This window comes from Thermobia domestica, chromosome 16 (genome assembly GCF_964235325.1).
Source record: "Thermobia domestica chromosome 16, izTheDome1.hap1.1, whole genome shotgun sequence".
Classification (NCBI taxonomy): domain Eukaryota; kingdom Metazoa; phylum Arthropoda; class Insecta; order Zygentoma; family Lepismatidae; genus Thermobia; species Thermobia domestica.
The window spans coordinates 131602754-131625707 of NC_137469.1; the positions used below are offsets into that span (position 1 = coordinate 131602754).

Below are 22954 nucleotides of genomic sequence, written 5' to 3' on the forward strand. Positions count from 1 at the left end.
CGTCTCCCGTATGTTTTGAAATTTCTCATGTTATTTTTTTCGGATGTGCACTTTATCCCCCTGTAAATAGTCTTTTGATTGGTACACTGATTGTCCTTTTATTGGGTCTCTATTTGTCCCCCTTTTAAATGAACATAACACATGTATTAAGTTTAATAAGTTAATTTCAATTTTTAATTTCTTTCAAACAGCTTCAGGGGTACACAAATGGATGGCAAACTGTGTCTAGAGATACGCGAAAAAAAGGTTGAATAGCACTGAAATATATTGAACATAAATACCGGGTGTCCCAGAATTGGCAAATGCTGCTCAAAATAACGTTACACTTCATAATTTGCCTTAAATCGTTCCATTTGTGCGATGTTTTCTACACTGGAGTTGATAGTGAATATCCATTTAGATATAGTAATAACATGGACTCTGATGAAATTACAACTTTCATTTGAAGGCTATCAGATCACATTACCAAGTAACTTCTTAATATATATTAATTTATAAAATCTTTATTCCACACTTATCATTGCAAAAATAATTTGTTTTACATTACAAAGTTGCGTAAATATTGCAAATGCCCTTTAAAATACCATATACATGCTCATAAAATATTATATACATAACTTCATTCTATAATTTGCCAATTAAATAAATGGCTTTGAACATATCACATATTAAAAAAGTATACTTTATACATTCCATTTTATGGACTACTGGTTTCTTTGGATTACAATTATGCTTGTCCGCCTTGCAGGATTTGTTTAGATAGCCTACCTGAGTTGATCTACTCTCGCTAGACATAATATACTTAATTTCAGCAAGATATCACATAAGGATTCCTATAAAGGGTATTCATATAGTGATGGTCGAACTTTGAAAGGTAAATAGCACACGTTAAAACTAAGGGAAGATTTTTACTAAACTTAGTCCAAGAAATGGCTCTTTTCAGCTGAAAAATCGATTAACTGTAAAATATGAAAAGAGTGTTATAACAGAAATCGTACCACATTTAATCATAACTCAGGGGTGTCCACAAAATGAGCATGGGGAGGAGATATTATGCTGCTAAGTATATTATTCAAATTTTAGGGGGAGGAATGAAACATTTAAAATATTAACTTAAAAAAATATGTATTAAAAGTATTTATGCAAGACCACTTTTAATCAAGATTGCACCAATAAGAAGAAGAGGAGGCTATTGGAGATTAGAACCATTCAGGAAGTTTTAATTTCTTTTGTGAGAACTTATAGGGAAAATGTGTAATGGATCTTGAGTGAAATCTGCACCCCTGTATAAAATACAATATTCAAATGCATTCGACGAAGCACGAAGTGTAATTATAATAGCAATGGTCTATTTATAGTCGAACCTATAAAGGGGTGTTTTTATTCATTAAATGACTTTGAACACAAGATAAAGATTGTTTCTACTATAATTTGTCAGGCCGCCTTGTACAGGAGGTCTGGCATGTTCACAAAACGAGTTGGTTAAAGCTTATGTTGGAGACCTGTTGAGAGGTTTGTACGCCACAATCGCTGAACGGCTTCATCTTCTGCTTCCAACTGATGCAACATTTTTGTATCTGTAAGATGTGAAATAAAATAAAATTAAACATTACATAAAAATGTTTCATTTCAATATAGCATAAATTATTGTATTACCACATAACTATTACATTTATTGTACAGCCTTGTGCACAACTGGCTTTGATGTCATTCATCCAGTTCGCTCGAACCACCTCTACCTCTAAATCCAATAACGACTAAATAAATTTAATTTTCTAGTACTACTTTAGAACAGTGGTTCCCAACCGGTGAGTCGTCCGTTCCATAAGGTGTATCACGAAATTTTAGAATTTAAAAACCATTAAGCATTTAATAATAAATTAAAATCAATTTTGAGACCAACTGTACGAGTTGACAACCACCCAGCGACAGCAACAATGCTTAGTACTGCATAGACTCACTACTTTAAAGAAATTTGTAGTCTTATCGTATTATAATTTATATTAAATCAAATAAGTGTGTTCCGATGTCGTGAGTGCTCAGTCGAGAAAGTGTCACCACTCGTAAAAGGTTGGGAACCAGTATTTCAGAGGATCGTGTATATATATATATATATATATATATATATATATATATATATATGTGTGTGTGTGTGTGTGTAGGTGTTTGTAAGTATGTATGTATATACCATAAGCGTAGCTACGGGGTGTGAAGGGTGTGCCCAGACACACCCTAATGGGCTGCTTTATCAAAGAAAATTAAAGACAAAGCGACATCTTTCTTTTTCCAGGGCAAAATTATTAAAAGTACAGATTATTCAAAATATTGAACTCGCTGAGTATACTCCGGAATTCCACCTCCCTTCTTCAATATTAGTTTAAAACTTACCTATATTTGTGGAAACTGATTCGTTTTTTCCTGAATCAGGTAAGTTTTGACAATGCACTATATTTAGAAATTATTTATGAATGTCGCAGGTGGCTTGTTTCTTAATCTCTTTACCGACTAGTTTACTTCATTATCATTGTGGTTGTACTTCTTTCTTCGTATTCTGTTGCAAGTTCATATCTCGAAATGATCGGACGAGTCATCATTTAATGAAAATTGACGCTTGTTGGACGTAATATTTGGTTCGTGTAAACTTACCGTACTTTTTCTTCATTCCACCATTTCATTCATTTCTCATCATCAACGTCTCCTTTAGCCTAGCCGGCATAAGCGTGGGACGTAAAACTCAAAGATTTCATTTTCATTTCAACAAACCATCCTGCTTCGATGCCCCTGAATCTGAACAAAACACCAGGTAAACCTGTTGACATATCAGTAAATGCTTGTGACCCTGTGAATGCATTACCAAATAACAGAACAGAATTTGATATAAGAGTGAAATTAAGATCGTACCAACCAACCCTATCGTTTTCCTTAGAAGTTGAATAGGTGGGAAAGAAAAGGTTTTTTCAATCTGGCTGGTTTCAAAGTTACAAATGGTTGGAATATAATATAGCTGTTAATTCTGCATTTTGTTTTTACTGCAGAGTTTTTGCTTCAAACAATGCTCATGTGAGAGAACAAATTGATCAAGCATTCGTTACACGAGATTTTAGAAACTAGCATAAAGCGAATGAATGCTTTCAAAGTCATGAAAAATCTAAAGAACACCAGTAAAGTTTAAGTTCTTGGTCAAACTTCAATTAGATGAGTGTAAGAAGGCTTTTATTTCTAAGCAAGAACAAATAAGACTGCAAAATCGACAAGTCATGGAGAGGCTAATAAACACAATTGTTTTGTCTTATACTGCTAGTAGACGATCCAAGAAAGTTTGAACAAGAGTCTTGTTCAAGACCATTCAAGACTATTTGATGAAAAAGACGTCAGCATTCACGTCATTTTAGTCTTGAATTCAATAGTTTCGTTCAAGAGATTTCGTTTCGGCCTGTTCTAAACAATCCAATTCAAGAGCATTCAATAGCCAATCAGCGCTCGAATTGAGTGCAGGAAAACACAAAACAACTATGATGGCATCGTGAGACAGAGCGGTAGTTGTTGAATAAATATATTTCTATTACTCTTTTCCATTATTATCTGATGTTCAAAGTGTTTTTATAATAATAAACAAAGCTGGCCTAATATCTGGAAGATATTGTTAGTATTTTTGTTGATAATATACACGATTTATGTAGTTATACTGCTTGCATGCCCATAACTATTGTTAAATTTTGAGGCATTGATATTTGTAGTATTAATTTGAGAATTTAATATACAAAAATATCGGAAGTAGATTAAAAAAGAAGAGTTTATCAAATAAAAAATATTTATATCTGACTTTTCTTGCTTTAATAAGACGTATTGTACTGTTATTAATCTAGGATAATAAAAAAAATAATTGCGTATAAATTGATATGCTCGCAAACTGAAGTACCCTGGAAATGATTACATGTTATCCTATTATAAAAAATATGCAATTATTTTATTACGGAATTCACACGTAGTATTTCAGGAGTTATTTCTTAAGGTAAGAGTTGCTTTCATGCGTGGAAGTTAATTTTACGAGGACTTTCTCGTAAGGTACAAATGCGCATCCAGACATATGCCACATAGGGTAACTGTCCCAATAATTGACGGTATAAGAACAGTGTTTGACAAATTGCAAGTTTCTTCACCCTTTAAATGAGCCTGGCTTACTGATCTCTCGTAGAGGTACGAAGGCATCCTTCCTTCATCTATATAGACCATCATAAAAATAATAGACTAATAATTATTATTTTTTACAATATGTATACGAAAAGTTGATCCTTGTACCAGTAATTGACACCAAGATTTGTGAGATTCACCAGTAATTGACATCTCCTAATATCTTATTCTAATGAACCATATAATTTTCTACCAACTTATCAAGCTGATTTATAAGTTTCCACCTGGATAAACATGTTTATTTCTTTCGCTAATATAGCTATTATAGTACTATTTTGCACTGTCCATCGATTTTCTGTTTTCTTTGGGGAACTACTACTTAGAGGCAAATATTAACAGTGGTGTGGGATTAACAACACAGCAAAGGAAGAAAAGGTGGCAGCATTTCCTTGTACCTAATCCCGCAGTCTTGTTGAGGCGCAAAAAAGACGACAGTGTCAATTACTGGTACACTGTCAATTATTGGGACAGTTACCAAATACATAAATGAAAAAAACCACTAAAATCGAGGATGCTATTTAACAGTGTCAGGGCAGGAACATAGACAGGTATCCACGCGAGAGTACGTCCGTCGGGAACAGGCACGTCATCGACGGAGGTGATAATGCAAGAAACATAAGAATAAAAATAGTGCAACAAACCCTTAACATCGTATTCACTCATTTGAACTCAACTATAGTCCTTGTAATGATTTGATACTGGTAACATTAAACGTCTAAACATTAAATACTGGTTTCCTAAATTATACAGGCATGTTCCGACAGTGGAAAATATCCCAAACAATCCTCTTTCATACGCACTCACACATTGTAACAGTAAAACTACTATTTGTTTGATGGGTTATTCTTAACCAGTACCAAATATGGGATAGGTTTGTGAAGAAAGTCTGATGCAGATATTGGCAGTAAGACCAGTGGCTGAAAAAAATACGATATATTATCATTGCTTCGTTTGGTTTCCTGTGTTTTCAGCCTTTTCTTTAAACAGTCTTCGATGCCATACCATAAATAATATCAAAAGGCAGTCATTACCTCGTCATACATTTTCGGGAAACAGTTCGCTTTTTTCTTTTTGAGTGTGATTCTGCCATCAGTACGCCATTTGAAGAATCGGATTTTTAAAAAGCTTAGTACAGGGATTTTATATCTAAGCGGTACTTTACCCTTTTAACTTAAGCTAACCTAACCCGCATTTAATGTAAAAGGGGCAAAATACTTAGTGAAAATTCGAAGAGGATTGCTACATTTTCTAAATGATTTAATATACCAGTAATCTATTAAATTCCAAATACGTACAGAAAGTTAGGAAAGATAGGCTAATATTATAGTTATTCATGCGCAGGTCTGAACTAAATCAGTACTCAGTTTAGCCTTTATTTGTTTTCATAATTCAGTCACTTGTTTTGGACTGCCACCTATCAACAAGTAAATTTTAGGTATTGAATGGTCTTGTTCAAGTTTTCTTTGATCGTCTACAAGCAGCATTACAAAAGAAGGTCGCCCATTGAGAGGTCATACTGACAATAAACAAGCATACGACAGGGGTTATTTCTAAATATATTTGAGTTAATTTCCAAATATGACCCCCGTTTTGAAATAACACGTAAGTAATGGGCCAAAAAATTGCAGTTACTGAATTCGACAAATTCAGAATGATATAATCCGCAGTTTGAAAAATATACTTGTATGGAAGTTGAGAATGTCATTACTTGGTTCAAAAGTGAGCATTATCGCTGATGAAACGAGCGACTATGGTCCTCATAAACAAATCTCTATGTTTTTTTTCGATTTTTTAAGCCAATAAACAATCACCTGTTGAGCATTTAGTGGCTCTTCTTAAGTTATCTCTTGTAGATGCACAATTTTTAATACGTTAGCACTCGTAGTGATCAGAGTTCGGTGTCAATTAGGAAAATGTTTTTCAGTTTGCTTTGATGGAGCCTCAACAATCTCTAGTACACTATATGGGGTGGAAATGAAGTGTAAAGAATAGAACAGTTTAATAATGTACGTTCACTGGTATGATCATTGTTTGAATCTTGTATTTGTTGACTCATATAGCACGCGACCCGAAAATAGATTAGTATCAGATTTTTTTTTTTTTTTAACAATTTAATTCCTTTACTCTTTTATTGAAGGTAGTTCGTCAAGGCATGCAGTTTTTGCAAGTGTAAGCCAGGAAATTGGTCTAAGTTTGAGAACACTTCAGTGTTTGTCAACAACGAGATGGCCGTGCTGTGATGAAGCTGTTTCTTCAGAGAAAGGAAACAACTCTGCAATTATTTTGGCTTTGGAAGAAATCAATCAAAACAATCATTAAGGTGATGTGAGAGCTAAAGGGAATAGACTATAACAACAAATCAAATCGGTTGAGTTTTTCTTGTATCTCAGAATGCTACATCCAGTCCTATAAATGATCATGAAGGTTAACAAGTCCAGATGTAAATCTACTTTCGGCTGTATCTAGTGTCAGATCGTTTCGCAATGCTGTGCAATCTATGAGAAACGCATCTCAATTCATGGAACTTTACAACGTAGTTACTAAGATCTGTGATAGTTTACAGATTTCAATTCCTCCAATGAAGAGGCGCGAAATTGCAAAGTGCCTTGATAAATCAGACAGCTCGCAGTATTTGTATGAAACAAAGGAAGAGGAGATAATTTCTTATTATTCTCTTTTAGATTCAGTTATTTGTGGTATTGACGAGAGATTTAGTCAAGCAACTGTTGAAGTTATCAGTGCCGTGGGAAATCTGATTGACTGGAAGGTGAAGGATGAAGAAATTAGCTAGAACATTCAAGTTGTCAGGTGACGAGTTGGCAACAGAAGTAAGACTTCTGACAGAAAAATCGTCTTTACCCAGTGGCGTATTTACGATTTTGTTTCGGGGGGAGCTTTGCCTGGAAATGTGAAAATTCTGCAAGATATTTCATTTACTTTACTATACTAAGTAAGATTTCGGGGGAGGGGCTTAAGCCCAGAAGGTCCCCTAAATACGCCACTGTCTGTACCTAATCGAGGTTCTCTTGTTACGTTACAGGAGTGGTTTCAAGGGTTGGAGAAAGAATATAGAAAGAAGATATTTACTACATTCTAATCTGTAATCCATCGCTTCTCTTCTATACCTGTTACAAGCCTTCCTTCTCCGGTTACAGGCTACATGTGTGAGAGTGTTTTCTCCAAACTTACTCAAGTTAAAAGTAAAATTAATAGCAACTCAGAAGCAGGATTTATTGGAAGCCCTGCTCTTGTTGTTTGTGGAACAGGAAAGAGCTTCGTCTATTGATGTAGATGAAGTTATTGATCAATTTAAGAACATTGTGCCTTTTGGCAAACGTCTCTTGTTATAAATTATGCATTTTGATGTATTTGTTTGTAACATTTATAAACATTTTGTGTGTGTGTAATTTCTATGCAATTTAATTTTTTCTACTGCATAGCTATATTCAGAAATTTTCAACATTGTCATTTAGTGAATTTATATTAATTTAAAAACATTAGCGCAGTTAAAGTCAAGTAATTGTATTGCAAACCTTCAAAGGTATTTAAAAAGCACAAGACTTAATTTGTTTCCTTTGTGCACACCCAAATATAAACTTCTAGCTACGCCTATGGTACACCCATGTCCAAAATTATTGTCGCATGTCTATAAATATGTTGTTGTAGGAATATAACTTGGTAACGAATTCGCCCGGCATTTCTTACAATGTTAGTATGTGTATAATCGGCAAAGACATGTCTGTAGCAAATTTCATGTCAAAAGAGCAGTAAATAAGGCTAGTTTTAGACGAAAGCATTTATCGTAGCAGATGTGCTGCCAAAAATCTCGTATAATATTCTATGGCATCAAAAGTATATTGTGCTTTTACACGGTAGAATTTCGATAAGCATTTTGTCGTGACGTAGCAAACAAATCACTGCAGAAGAGCGCAATTATGGCTCCAAAACTTGAAACAGATATTTCAGTCACTATTTCTTCTAAAGCCCTTTTTCGCATTTGCTTATTATGATACAAAGGACTTTTAACGGTGCAGTTTTACTATACAGATCCATAGATTTTAAAATTTACAGAAGAAAGTTCTAATATTTTAATAGAGTATTGTATAAGTAATGGAAATATGGTGTGCACTTACATCTGAAATGCGTATTTACGTGGAAATATAGAAATTAAAGTCGAACCTGACATGCACGTAATCTTCAATACGCTGCCATAAAATTTTGGCAAGTCTGTAATTTCTCCATTTTATATCGAGAACAGAACCCAACCAACCCCTTCGGGGCTTCTAACCCATCCCACTACTACTACTACTACTACTACTATTACTATTATTATTATTATTATTATTACTTACTCCTCCTACTACTAATACACCTATGCTACTTACTCCTCCTTCTCCTCCTCCTCCTCCTACTACTACTTATACTATGGATCCGTATAGTAAAACTCCTCGTTGCCACCTGTTAAAGTGAACCTGCACCGGAGAATGCAAGAGCACACCTCAGAAATGATTGCTGAAGGTTCAATAAATGAAACGAGAAAGTTTTTTTTTTTTTTTTTATGAATTTCTGTGTGGATCCGTATAGTGAAACTGCACGCTTTTAACTTTGTACAAACAAGGATGTTCCTCATACTTTTTAATCAACATAATAATAGTATCCCTACTCCAACTCATTTTTCTTTACTACAATTCAATTTCCCATACAAAACATAGAGCATGGATATTTGACACCAAATCTTTCGCTTAATTTTAACACACCACGGCGCTGCAATCGGAGCAGAAATGCTGGGGAAAATGCTACGAAATAGAGCAGGTTCTATCGAAAAGGAATGTCATAGGATGTGGCAATTGCATGGGAAATGCTATAGCATTTGCTACTTTACACGGTAGGATATCGATGATACGATTTTTGCTACGAGAAATGCTACGATAAATGCTTCCGTCTAAAACTAGCCTAAGAATAATAAAACAAAAATAAAAATTTCTTGTCCATTTAACAGCATTTTTCCTTTTACTCATTCTAATTTTCGTACTTATAATTCTTTTCCTATGAAATTTACCACAAATATACATTTCCCGATTATACACCTAGTGTCACCATTTAAAAGTACCCTGCAAAATCATTATCAAATTATATTTTTACAAGTAAACAGTTATAGATATGCGACAATCATTTTGGACATGAGTGTACATACCTTTTCAGCTTTTAAATAGACAATTTAAAATGCTACTGTTGAGACATCAAGAACTCTTTCTGAGATAATTCTCATCGAGAATTGCCATAGCCAAAGAAGCATTCAACCTGAAAAGGTCACTCTTAACTAGTAGCCTTAATATTGGATTAAGGAAGGAATTGGTTAAGTGCTATTGGACTTTATGGTTCACAGACTTGGACATTACAGAAGTTAAAGAAGAAATATTTAGAGCTTCGAAATGCAGTGTTGGAGGAAGATAAAGATAAAATGGACAGAAAGAGTAACAAACGAAGATGTTTTATTCGGGATATGTATCAGAGCATCAACGAATTTAGGAAAGGTTATCGATCTCGTGCTTACATATTAAATAACGCGGACGAAACAATTCTCACTGGTAATATCTTGAAAAGATGGAAATATTTCTTTAACAATTTGCTCAACACACAGCCACAAAATAATATTCGTAGAGAAAGTGAAATATCCAAACAGAATTACACATTGCTCTAAAAAAATAATAATAAAAGAAACATAAATTTCCAGGTATAAACGAAATTACTGCTGAATTAATTTTAGTTAGGAGAATTGTGGAATGAGGTATGCAAACTCTTCTTCTCATCTGGAACAAGGAGGAACTGCCACAAGGTTGGAAAAATCAAAATCAGTTGTTCCAATACACAAGAAAAGTGACAAAACTGATTGTAATAATTCGAGGATCTGTTTTCCTCGTCAATATCCTATAAAATTCTTTCAAACATTTTGATAGTAAGATTGACCTTATCCATTGAGATTATCAGTGCGGATTTAGGCAAAATCGATCAACTGTCGAGAGATATTTACGATTCGTCAAATACTGGAAATGGGAAACAATAAACCGCTACAACAATTATGTTGATTTCAGATAAACGTATGACTCGGTTAGGAGTGAAACATTGTACAACATTCTTACCGAATTTAATATTTTAAAAAAAAACAGTGAGATTAATTAATAGGTGTTTAAATGAATCCAAAAGTAAAAACCGCGTAAAAAAATACCTGTCCACAAGCTTTCACGTCGAGAATAGCCTATAACAAGATGTGTTGCAGCCATCATTATTCAATTTTGTTCTAGAATACGCTATACGGAAAAACAGAAATAGCAACCAAGGCCCAGAGCTGAGCAGCACTCACCAGAGAATGGATTATGCTGATGATGTAAATCTGATTGGTGAGGATATGAAGACAACAGAAAGAAATACAGAAGGTTTTATTAAACACATGCAGGCACATGAGTTTTTGTTTCCTGAACTTTGTATTGCACTCGGAATTTTCATTACCCTGCTAGTGACTGTTTCAGATGAGAGTGAGTTTAGTAAAGTATCGTTAAATCAGAAACCATTTGAGATCAAATAACCCAACTTTAAGGTCATTTTTCTCTGATGGCATGAACAATATGTTTAAAAATAGTCCCATTGCATTCAGAATATTCAAAATTAGTATGGAAAACGCAATTAGAAATGTATTCAAGCGTGGCCACCTTCACTATTGGCATAAGCAATGCTTCAGAGCCCATGGTTGAGATTACTTTTCTCGGGACCCTATGGACAGATATGTTTCGAAATATTTACATTCGATTCAGGGTTTTCAAATTAGTATTTTAAAAAAACACAATTAGACATTTATCCAAGTGTGGGCACTTTTTACTACGTAGTAGCATTAGCGTTAGTTCTTTGGGTCAAAAGAAACTAAATAATCTAGCTAATTAACTCTATGGTCTATGGAACCCGGAGGTTCAATGCCGCGTTTACAGAAGCTCTCCACTGACTTCTATCCTTAGCCAATTGGATCTAGTTTCTGTTTTGTATTCCTATTTCTGCGAGTTCCATCTTAATATTATCTTCCCATCTGCGCCTGGGTTTCCTAAGAATCGTTTTCCGATTGGTCTTCCAATTAAGACTTTGAGAGCGTTCCCACTTTCTTCCATCCTGGCTACATAACCTGCCCACCTGAGCCTCCTAGATTTGATGACCCTAACAATGTTTGGTAAACGGTATAAATTATGTAGTTCGTCGTTATGAAGTTTCCGCCATTCCCCATTCCTGTTCCTCTTGGATCCGAATATTTGTCTCAGGTTCAAAATCATCTAGCCCTGTTATCAATAGAGCATGAACTTGCCTCTAAAATGAACTTCCTTCAGGTGATTAATAACTTCATCAGCTTCAAGAATAGAAGATTCAGTGTTACATCTATTTTTACTCAAAAATATTCAGCTTACAGTACTATATTTACTGAAAGAATATGTTATACTTAATTTCCATGTTTTCAGAAGAATGGAAATATGGAGCATTACTCAGAAGAATAGAAAAGTAATGTATATAAGACTCTAATTTATCATTTGAGAATACATGGTGACCTGAGAAAATGCCTCAGAAGCTTGAGCTTTGTACATGAGTTTCAGTAGTCAATAGCATATTTTATTTCGGAATCATATTTTTCTTAATGGGCGACGTGTAGTTTATATAGAATGTAGAGGACAAGGTTCTAATACAGTTGCCTAGAAGTATGAACCAAATGTAATGTGATGTTATCAGTGGCGTATTTAGGAAGGGGGCTTCCGGGCTTAAGCCCCCCCCCGAAATCTTACTTACTATAGTAAAGTATATGAAATATCTTGCAGAATTTTCATATTTTCAAGCAAAGCCCCCCGAAAGTTATTCCAAGGGATCAAAAACAGAGGTGCCTGGCAACTCTTCCTTTTACTCCAGGTGTGTATGAATCATGATATTGAGATCTGGTAAAATCTGAATGAAAATACTGTAATAAAATCGTGGCAAACAACACCAAAATCAAGTCGTGATAAACACGCCATCTTGAAAACAGTTATTAGTTTATTTAATGCCATTTGGAGGATATTACCTGCTTCATTTTCCATATTTTTAAATATTTTTCATTGTCCTTAAGTTATTCATTAAATCTTTTAAAAAAAGGCACGCTTAGAATTTTAATATGTGTAATAAACAGGTTACAAAAGGTTAGGTTACAACAGGTTATATCGTAGATAGCCGAAGAAAACAGCTAATGCAAATTCTTTCTTTCTTTCTTTATTTATTGTCAACAACACGACAAGCGTAAGCCCAGTTATAATGTTGGTGTAGGCCTACTACAAAATAAATTTACAATAGTACTCTTAAATATATAGTTCATATTACAGATGGCAATTTCTTTGTGTTCGATATATATTTTGTTATAAGAAGAGCATATTCTTCAGATCGGCGACTTCAATAAGACGTTGGGCCTTGCTTTTTTTTTTTTTTTTTCAATAGAACAGGTTAGATTTATCGCCACGAATTTTAAGTGTCGGAACATGAAAATTTGAAGACAATATCAGATCTGTACAATTAAACTCATTCAGTAGCGTAGCCAGGATGTGTGTTTGGGGGAGGGGGCAAGTGCTGTTATAGGTACATATAGAAACATTACAAACAAAAAATATAAACATAAAATATATTTAAAAAATTACAAACGTCAAAGTACCAAAATACATTGTCGGACCTATTTGGGGGGGCCGGCCCCTCTGGGCCCCCCTTCCCTACGCCACTGAACTCATTTTATACTATTTTTATGGGGAAAAATAAGATATATCACGTTTCGCCTTTGTTCAACTGTAGGGATACAAAAGCTGTCTATTACTGTCAGGTAGTTTTCATAACATAGGTAGATTCCAGTTTTTTTTTTTTTTTTTTTTTTTGTATGCTAAGAATTTGATAAATTTAGATTGGACTTTTTCCAGTTGGTGTTGGTATTGCTGTTGTGATGGGTTTCAGACAGGGTTTGAAAAAACCCGGGCTTTTTTGAAAAAGCCCAACCCACCTCGGGCCCATATGTTTTTTTTTGGGTATTTTCGGGTTTAATTGGGTTTTTTCGGGTTTAATCGTTTTTTTTTTCGGAATATTTCAATGTCTTTGGGGTAAAAGTGTTAAAATGTGATTTATATTTGAAGACTGTCATTGTCACAATTTGCAACAATTTTCTACTCACTGCTGTTTCGAAAAAAATGGCCGCCATTTTGAAATTTTACATTCGATTTCCGAGAAAATCTATACAGCAAATTTAGCATATTTCGTGCTTCCACCGTCGAAATTTCAACTTAAAAGACTGAAGATTGCGCTTCGCAGCGCGGATACTCGCTGTTTTGAAAAAATGGCCGCCATTTTGACATTTTACGTTGGTATATGCCGCCAAAATCTATACAGGAAATTTAGAGTATCTTGTGCTTGTACTCTGAAAATTTTAACTTAAAAGGCCGAAAGTTGTACCCTGTAGTGTGTTTGGTAGAGGCAGACAAACGAGTTGAGTTTATTTTGTGTTTAACGTCCCTTTCAGCAGCGAGGCTATATGAGACGGGACCTACTGATTAACATGGAATCCGAACCACAAGATTTCCCTCCGGGAAGCAAACCCGGATCTCCCACGCCGAAGACACGTACACGTACACTAACCGCTTAACCATGAAGGAGCTCGGCAGACAAACGAACACATGTAGATCAAGTCATCTAGAAGCCTGACTGACGTGCAGCAAATGTGAATACCAAAAGGGGTCTATTAATTTAAAACAAAGATGCAATTCATGTTATATGAAATAAATGTTTCAAAATGTCTTGTATGAAATTAACATCTTCCAGCGTGAATAAACATCCCATATTTTCTTCATGAGAATACGGGATACCTCATACCCCCCCCCCCCATCAACTTTCCAACACATTGGAATGAACTGTAGTCTGGTTATGAACAAAAGTATAATAGGCTGCGGTGGCTCAGTTGTAGAGGGTTCAGTTCTGGTGCATGGGGTCCCTAGTTCGATCCCAGCTCGCGCCAAGTGAGCTTTGTGGTGGACAAATACCTTGTGTGTGGGTTTTCTCGGGATTGTTATATTTCCTCCCACTGTCTTCATTCCGTCATTTCATTCATTTCTCATCACACCGTCACCTTGAGCAGGCATAACCGTGAGACTAAAACTAAAAGATTTCATTTTATTTATTTTTTTTTTTCAAGAATATAACGGTACGTGACGTTTGGGCGCGGACGTTTGGGCCCCGCCATTTGGGCATTGGACGTTTGGGCGCGAAGTCATTTGGGTGCCAGACGTTTGGGTGTGAGTTAAATTTAAAAGTCATCATGTTAGGCGCTGAGTACTAAGTTCGAATCAAGATATCACAAGGTGTCTACTGTAGTGGAAGTCCTTGAATTATACTGGATTTTGTTTTACATACTAGAAATACTGGAATTTCAAAATTCTAAAAACTGAATTAACAATTAAATTTTGTGAATTTAAGTTTCAACTAAAGTTAAGTGTGTTTTTTATCTGATAACTTTTCAAGTCAAAGGTAAGTAGAACAGACTAGATATGATTGATTGCATTACACACATAGTGAGCCTATTCCATTAAAAAAACTTAAAGCAGGCCTTCTACTGTAGTTATGCAATAAGTGAGAATGTCAAACACATTTCTTGTGGCTAAATGACCAATATATGTACATTTAGCTATTATTTTTCACTTTGAAATCGTTCTTTTTTTCCTTTCGCCACTTCCTTTAATGCAGATTAAATGCTTAAAATGGGACGAAAAAAATGTGTTAAGTTTTGATTTTTATATTGGAATGTTAATTTAAAAAAAGTGATACCAGAAATACGGCATACTGCAGTTCCTTAACTCAATATCTTAGACACCCTGTATTAACATCTTTCCCTCAACTCGATTAGGATTTAGGATTTTTAGATTTCTGCTCTCGGCATCTAAGGCCATTTAGCCCGTCACGTTTGAGGGAGCACACTATCCGGGGAAAGGGAAGGAAGAAAGGATTGGGGAAGGGAGGAAGCGGCCTGGACCTTTAAATTAGGTATCTCCCCAGCATTTGCCTGGTATGAATGAGGAAACCCCAGGAAAACCTAATTCAGGGTGGCTGGTCTCAAAGAGCGTATTACACTTTTTCGACCAAGTACCCCCACCGGGAATCGAACCCGGGACTGCTCGCACCGAAGGCGAGAGCGTTAGCGACTACGCTACGCCGAGCCGCTTTTCTTAACTCGAGTGCGCGGAAATCTTTTATTGATAGTTCTTTATTGGACTTAAGGAAGAATAGAGTTTGACAAACGTATTACGAAAGAAAACGAACCTTAATATTCATAAGTATGTAATTATTAACTTCTTTAAAAAATACAAAAATTAAATCAATATGTTTTAATTAACATTAAGAAAATTAACAGTTCGTCTGATTCCTTTATTTCCTAGCTTTCTTATATAATACAAAAATTAGATCAGAAGTACAAGAATCGTGAACAAGCGAAAAATCAATCCATGACGAGGTTAGGCAACAAATGGCACAAACGCATTAAACTATTTAATTTAGATGAATAAATAAGATAGAGATAGAAAATATACAGATAAATGAGATGAGATAAAGATAGAAGTGTAGGAAATGTATATATCTTGATTCGCGCTTAGTTTTCAGTGCCTAGCTTACTTTATATGTCGTAAATTGTGATTTTTAGTATGTACAGTAGAGCGTCGATTATCCGAAGGTCGGTCAACCGAACTGTGTACTCGCTCGCACGTGTTACTCTCCCACCCTACCGTCCATCATCCCCCTCACTCCCAAACCAAGTTTCCCACAGTAGTCGCCACACTGAGCCACCGCTGGCGGAACATTGCTTCTAATGGGGCCTTCATAAGGCGCTGCTGACCGGCCAAGCCGCCAGTCGCTGTGTTTCAACAATCAGCACACTTCTGTCGGTTTGGCACTGGCTGTAGAAGTAGCGGCAGTATCAAAGCTGTTGATACTTTGTAATACTTAAAGAGATGCCTGTTTTTATGAATAAATTTACTGTACAGTACTTCTTTTTGGCAAATAAACATGTACAGTTCGATTATCCGAACAAACCAGTTTTCCGAACACCCATGTCCCCCAATTACTTCGGATAATCGACGCTCTACTGTACCTCGCGCCCGAACGTCTGGCGCCTAAACGGCTTTGCGCCCAAACGTCCAGCGCCGAAACGTCCGCGCCCAAACGTCCTGTTCCGGAATATAATAGGTAAAAGTTCACTAAGCAGCAGCTGCTTTTCTCTCCTCGTACCCCGCAATTAATTGTACGGACTGAAGATGCCTAAAAACTTAAGATGTGCTATAAAAATGCTTTACAGAAAACAATATGGAAATTATTTAAATCAGTGGTACAATCTACCTTCAATATTCTTCACGCGTTTAACAATATTTATTTACATGGCTGTATTCAGGGGCGGATCCAGGACCGACTTCTGGGGGGGGCGGTGGGTTGTCATTCTGCTACTTTTAAGGGCTCAAAACTTTGGGGTGGGTTTTATTTATATATAAAAAATAAGAAAGTTTGTTCTTCTGGGGGAGGGGCGATCGCCCCGATCTCCCCCCCCTGTATCCGCCCCTGGCTGTATTTGCCAAAATTACGTTCGTCAGTTTAATCTGATAGAAAGCTGATTTTTGTCCTTGTGTCGTGTGTAATTGTCAGGACCAGATTTACATTTTTCTAACACCTGGACCAAACCACAATTCTGTGCCCCTAGCCTCTGAAAAAGATTATAAGTCTTGTTGTTATTTAATGTGTTATTGGAGAAAAGGTCAGTCATCTTCCCTGTGTTTGTAAATGTAGAAACATTCAAAGCCTTTTTTTTTTTTTTTTTAATGTACCGGAGAGTATCCGAGTTCCCATAAAGTGGTGGTGTAATAACTTCCTCGAAATTGTTACATGGAACAGCGTACTGTTCATTCACTAATTACAGGATTTCCAGCCAATGTCAGTTTTTTTTTTTTTTTCACTTTTCGAATAAGCTAATATTGATAGCAGAAATGGAACGGAGTTTAAAAAAAAACGGGAAATTTCCGTTTCGACTAAATTTACGGAGACGCGGGATACTCGGGCCCAAAAACGGGACGTATGGCAGGCTTAAGCGTAAAATAAATAGTTTTATTGTTGAAGTATTCATTTCCGATCCTTCTGCGTTTAATTTCCCGAGCACTTCTTTCACAGCGTGTACATCAAAACTTCCACTAGTACGGAAATTTGAACTCAGCACTTGAAATAGTAAGCGTTACATAGTCTTCGGAACCCCGAGCATTAAGCTTCTTAAATTTGACAAGAATTTTTACGCTATTGCTGGTGTTGATTCTACAGAATAATTATTTGAAGAGTAGCAACAAATGACTGAACTAAACTGTTATTGTTGGAAAACCAAATTTTAGTTGAAGAAACTTGTGTTTTACATCAAAGGTAAGAAATAATGCTAATAGTTTTACTAATGTATTTACATATGTACTATTAGTACCGGCACCTATGACCTTAAACCCGTCACATGTATGAGTGATAACGTCCCTTGGTGTCGACGAGCACACTATTCACGGAAAAAATTTTCTAAAGTACAAAATTGCTTATTGTACTTCAAATAGGCTTTCAACATAATCCATACATTAATTTGTTCTATAACTATCTCAAGTTAAGGTGTTTTTTTTTTTTTTTTTTTTTTTAAAAATCATTCAGTGCATTCAGAACTTTATGAAGATCGTATGTTGAATGTTGTTGTCTACCTTAACGTGAAAGCCTCTAATTCGCCCACGGAAAGTCTAAAATCTGATGAAAATCACTTACAATGTGATCACCTTAGTTGTACCAATAATATATTAACAAATAGGTCAAAAACCCAGGTAGGTTTTAAAGTGGGTTTTTTCAGGTGGGTCCAACCCGAAAAAACCCACTGCGTTTTTTCGGGCTGGGCCCACTTGGGCAAACCCTGGTTTCAGATCGCAGCCCCATATTCTAGCTTTGATCGGACATAAGAGTAATACATTTTTGTTAGTGTAGTAATATTGTTAAAGTCCTTTCCAGTTCTAATTATGAGCCCTAACATCTTGAGAGATTCATTAACTGTTCTCTATGGATTTTAAATGTCAGTTTCGTATCAAATGTAACTCAAAGATGTTTGACTGAATTTAATCAATTTAATAAGATCTGATTAATTGAATAATTAAACTCTATTTGATTTTTGTTTCTAGTAAACGATAAAATGTTACACTTGTTTATGTTTACTCTTAAGTTTATTAAGGGCCAATCCTACCATCTTCTGATATCTGTCTGATATAAATATCCTCCTGACATTTTTCCGATAAGTGTTCTACAATGTCCTGATAACAATCAGGTAACTGATAAACCCTATCAGCTGGTTGGTACTTTGACAGGAAGTTCAATTGCCTGTTAACAGCCATCAGCTACTTGTTAGTTGTCGTGTAGTGAATCATGGACGAAATCGAAGAATTGTTGATGGTGTCCGAGGACGATGAGGAGATTGTTCAATATATAGCGAGGCCTAGACCATTTTAGCTCGAATATATGTCAATTTATAACGATAAGTAGTACCCGTTGGCTACAAGTGCCCGCATATAAGCGCCATGTAATTTGTGTAGTTAGAAGATAAAGAAATATATTCTATATAAAATATAGAGTTTAATTATTGAAATTGATTGATATATAAAAACATATCTAAATTATTAATCTAATTTACATATTTTTAGAGGTGGAATATCAAATAAATGAATTAATTAAAAGCTCAGATTGTGTTATTACGTGTAGTATTATAAAATGTAGTTTATTACTTAAGTTTGTGTTTGCCTTTACGATAGTGTACCCCTAGACAATAACGTGCATAACAAAAAATACCGGTGCTCATTTCTGTTTCCCATGTTTTCAATAGGATAATTTAAACAAGCATACTGAAAACGCACTTGACGTTTCAATTGTTTTCAGTATGAGCAACAGAAAACCAACCAATCAAATGGTCCGTTAAAACCTTGCTTCGGGTTAACTATCTGACAGAGTATATATCAGGCACAGTATATTGTAGAACGAACCACGGGTTAAAGTAACTGACAACTTCCTGATATCTAATTCTGACTGATAGTAATCAGAAAGAATATCAGGATATTGTAGGACTGGCCCTAAGACAACACCAGTTAGCAATATTATCTAAGTCATATTGTAAATTAAGACAGTCATGGATGGTCTTTATCATAGGGTATATTTTAAGATCATCTGCAAAAAGCAATTTATCACTTAATGATTTATGTTTGTTTAAATTAAGTTTCCTTCCCATTTACGGCTGAATATGTTTTATTTCTCTGAAAATTGAACATTGCAAGAATATTAAATATATTATGAATCTTGAAGTTGAAGCTGTTGTCTTTACACTCCCATTTTCCTAAAAACTGACCGGACCATGTTTTAGAACCCGAAAAAGAGCAGAAGAGGGCGTCCGGTAACCCTGTAAGACAGACGTATCAAATTAAAATTAGAAGCAATATAGCAAAAGAGAACAGTCTTTAGGAGGAAAAAAGGGCAAAATTAACAAGACTCAAAAGGCTTATGATTGAGGACTATTGTAGCTCTATGCTTCCCTGCTGGCAGAATTACAGACGTCTCCACCCACTAAGATTTCTGCTTGGTTCACAACGCGCATTGAGGAAAAAAGAACAAAAGTCTTGAATGAGTTTAAAGAAAGAATATAATTTGTAGATTGTAAGTTTAAACTGCAACTTACCTCCTGTTCTGAGGAATCCCAAGATGGTCGTTGCTATAGCGACAATTGGCACGGCCATGTTGATATGCGGAAAGGTTGTACCAAAACTTGATTCGCGGGCGTTGCAAGCGATAATGCCGACGAGATCCCCGTTGGGACGCACCAGGGCTCCCCCACTGCTGCCCGACTGGATGCAACACGTGCTATGAAGCATCGCCGGGACGCCGCCGCAAAGTGACACGTGGGACACATTTCCACGTGTCACCGAAGGAAACATGTTGTCGTCCTCGTTGAATAACGGATAGCCCACGCAAATAATCGTCTCCCCTGCAGAGAAAAATGATGCACGTGGCATGCAAAAAAATCACACAAACAATATACAACTTAACATACACAATGCATCTCTCTACAAGATATTATTATGTCAATTTGTTACGATTGAAAATAACAGTTCAACGAACAACTATACGATATAAATACTCAATGCTATGTATACTGCAGATATTCAGTGTTTCCAACCGAAATTGTACGTTTCTAACAAAGGCTAGCCATGTTAAAGCCATCATAAATCATTTGTTCAAAGTAACATGGAAAGTGCCACTAAATTTTTATCGTCCTCGTTAATAAATTAACTTCTACAATTACATGCTTAAAGTTCTCCGCTACATCGCTGCAGTTATCTTTCATTGTAAATTTTGGTTGCCTAAACAAAATTCAATTATTTATAATTGTTATCGATAGCCTAATACGTTCGTTTACGCATACAAAAATCATTGAATCTTATTGTTATCGGTATGTTCATTTACGTATATAAAAATCATTGAATCTGATTATTATCGATATGTTAGTTTAGTACATAAAAATAATTGAATCTGATTGTTATCGATATGTTAGTTTAGTATACAATAATCACTGAATCTGATTGTTATCGATATGTTAGTTTAGTATACAAAAATCATTGAATTTGATTGTTATCGATATGTTCGTTTATAACTGAATCTGATTGTTGTCGAGAACATGTTCATTTACATATACAAAATTCATTGAATCTACGTATTTAGGCAATCGAAAGCTACATTAAAATATCTCTGTACACTGAAATTGAAACTTTTAATCAATGGCGGATCTAGGGGAAGTAGGTCGGGGCCACCCCTCTCAAAGGCTACCTTTTTATAACCCTATACGCATATATAAAATAGCCCATTATTTCATTCTGATTTAAATTAAACCTCCGTATTTCAAACCTATATTAATCAATCGCTCTGGATGCAATTCGCCGCCTGAAAACGAGCTTCTGGAGCCGCTTGTCCTAATGACGTGGAACAGATATGTAACGCAAGTCAATTTTATAAGCTAAAGGTATTTTGACAAAGTTATTTAATTTAATATTCATACCTGAAAATGACTCATAGGGTCACATAGGAAAATACAGTTGGTATTGTAGGTTATGCGCAATAAAAGTTTTTAAAAAAGAAATTGATTTTACCCTGTACTTTAGGGGAACCAAGGGTGTTGAACTCCTCGAACAATCTGATTAGAGTATATCCCCCCTCACACGCACCAGAGTTGGCGTGGGTCAATGAAAACGACCGACGACTCACCATGAGCCACTACCCCACTGACCCACTCTGACCTACCACCTACTGTGATCCACCACCTACCATGACCCACTGTGACCCACCACCCACTATGAACCACTTTGACCCACCACCCACCATGAACCACTCTCATCAACTGTGGCCTCTAATTCACCAAAATCCATCATCATCTACTCTAACACATAATCCACGGCCTCTTCTCTACTGACTAAAGGGCAGGGGTGTAGCCAGCAGGTTCGTGTAGGGGGGCCCGTCGTTTTCGAGGGGGGGCAGCTACAATGTACAAAGCCAAAAAAAAGTGTTGCTGCTAGTGTTTTTGAGGTCTGAAAGAAAGGAAAATGTTGGTTTTCTTCTGGAAAATTAAAAACATTATTTTAGTTTATATTATTATTATTATTATTATTATTATTATTATTATTATTATTATTATTATTATTATTTATAAATTATATTCAAGATAGTTTTTATTATGTTTAATCAAGAACTACTGCCCGGGACCAAACGTTATACTTTTGTGCATAACTATAAAGGTAACCAAGAAAGTTCTGTCCCTTTTCGTGGAAGTCTGTGTTCAATTGGACCTCACACCGTGAGTTGAATGCGAGTGGAGATATGGCGAACGTCAGTTGTTGGTGTGGGTATATCGAACATACTACCTGGTTGTGGCAATTCAGACACACCGTGAACTTACGTAAAGACGAGGGAACATGGGACATCCATAGAGCGTCATAAGAGCATGTATGCTGAACGAGTTCAAATGGAGGTCAAACGTCGCTGTAGCGGGACAAAAGATATGCCAGGCCTTTGGTGAGGGTGTCGTGACGACGCGGACATTGCAGCGATGGTTTAACAAGTTTAAGGACGATGACGAAACACCCGAAAACACCACATGCCAGAAGACCAACACATGTACAAAGAGGAACTGGGACTACAATTCAGTGTGTGGAGAAACCATTCGGCAGCACATCCATCAACTTGTGAAGCACTACAAGTTGGGTCGATGGGTCTCACATATTTTGACTCCGGGCCAGAAGGCAACGCGGCAGTCGCCTGTGTTTATTTACTGTTTCGGAGCCATTTCTGGACAGGGCGTTGACATGTGATAAAAAGTGTCCTATACGAAGCTCCACGGCGCCGTCATCATTGGTTAGCATCCCATGAACCAATTTCAAAACAGCCGAAACCAGTACTGTACCAGAATAAGGTCATTCTGTGTGTTTGGTGCATCGTGCATCGGGAACTGCTACCAGCTGGTCAGAGTATCAATGCAACTGTGTAGTGTCAGCAGTTGAGCTGTGCTCAACAAAAACTCAAAACTCTGGAGCCATCGCTTCTGAATTCCAAATGAGTCCTCGTTTACGGGACAACGCTAAGTCCCACGTGGCTAAGAGGACTCAGG

The 22954-nt window shown here is 36.0% G+C and overlaps 1 protein-coding gene across 2 annotated transcripts in view; it reads right to left on the reverse strand.

Moving 5' to 3' along the window:
* Nucleotides 1-487: 487 nt before the first annotated feature.
* LOC145673420 (peroxisomal leader peptide-processing protease) overlaps nt 488-22954 on the reverse strand; it is a 645832-nt gene continuing 623365 nt past the window's right edge. For both annotated transcript variants that reach the window (XM_081743110.1, XM_081743109.1), the window contains 2 exons: nt 19979-20284; nt 488-1577 (listed from right to left, as the gene is read on the reverse strand). In XM_081743110.1, the coding sequence (XP_081599236.1) occupies nt 1483-1577; nt 19979-20284 (401 nt within the window). In that variant the 3' untranslated portion in view covers nt 488-1482. The remainder of the gene's footprint in view (nt 1578-19978; nt 20285-22954) is intronic.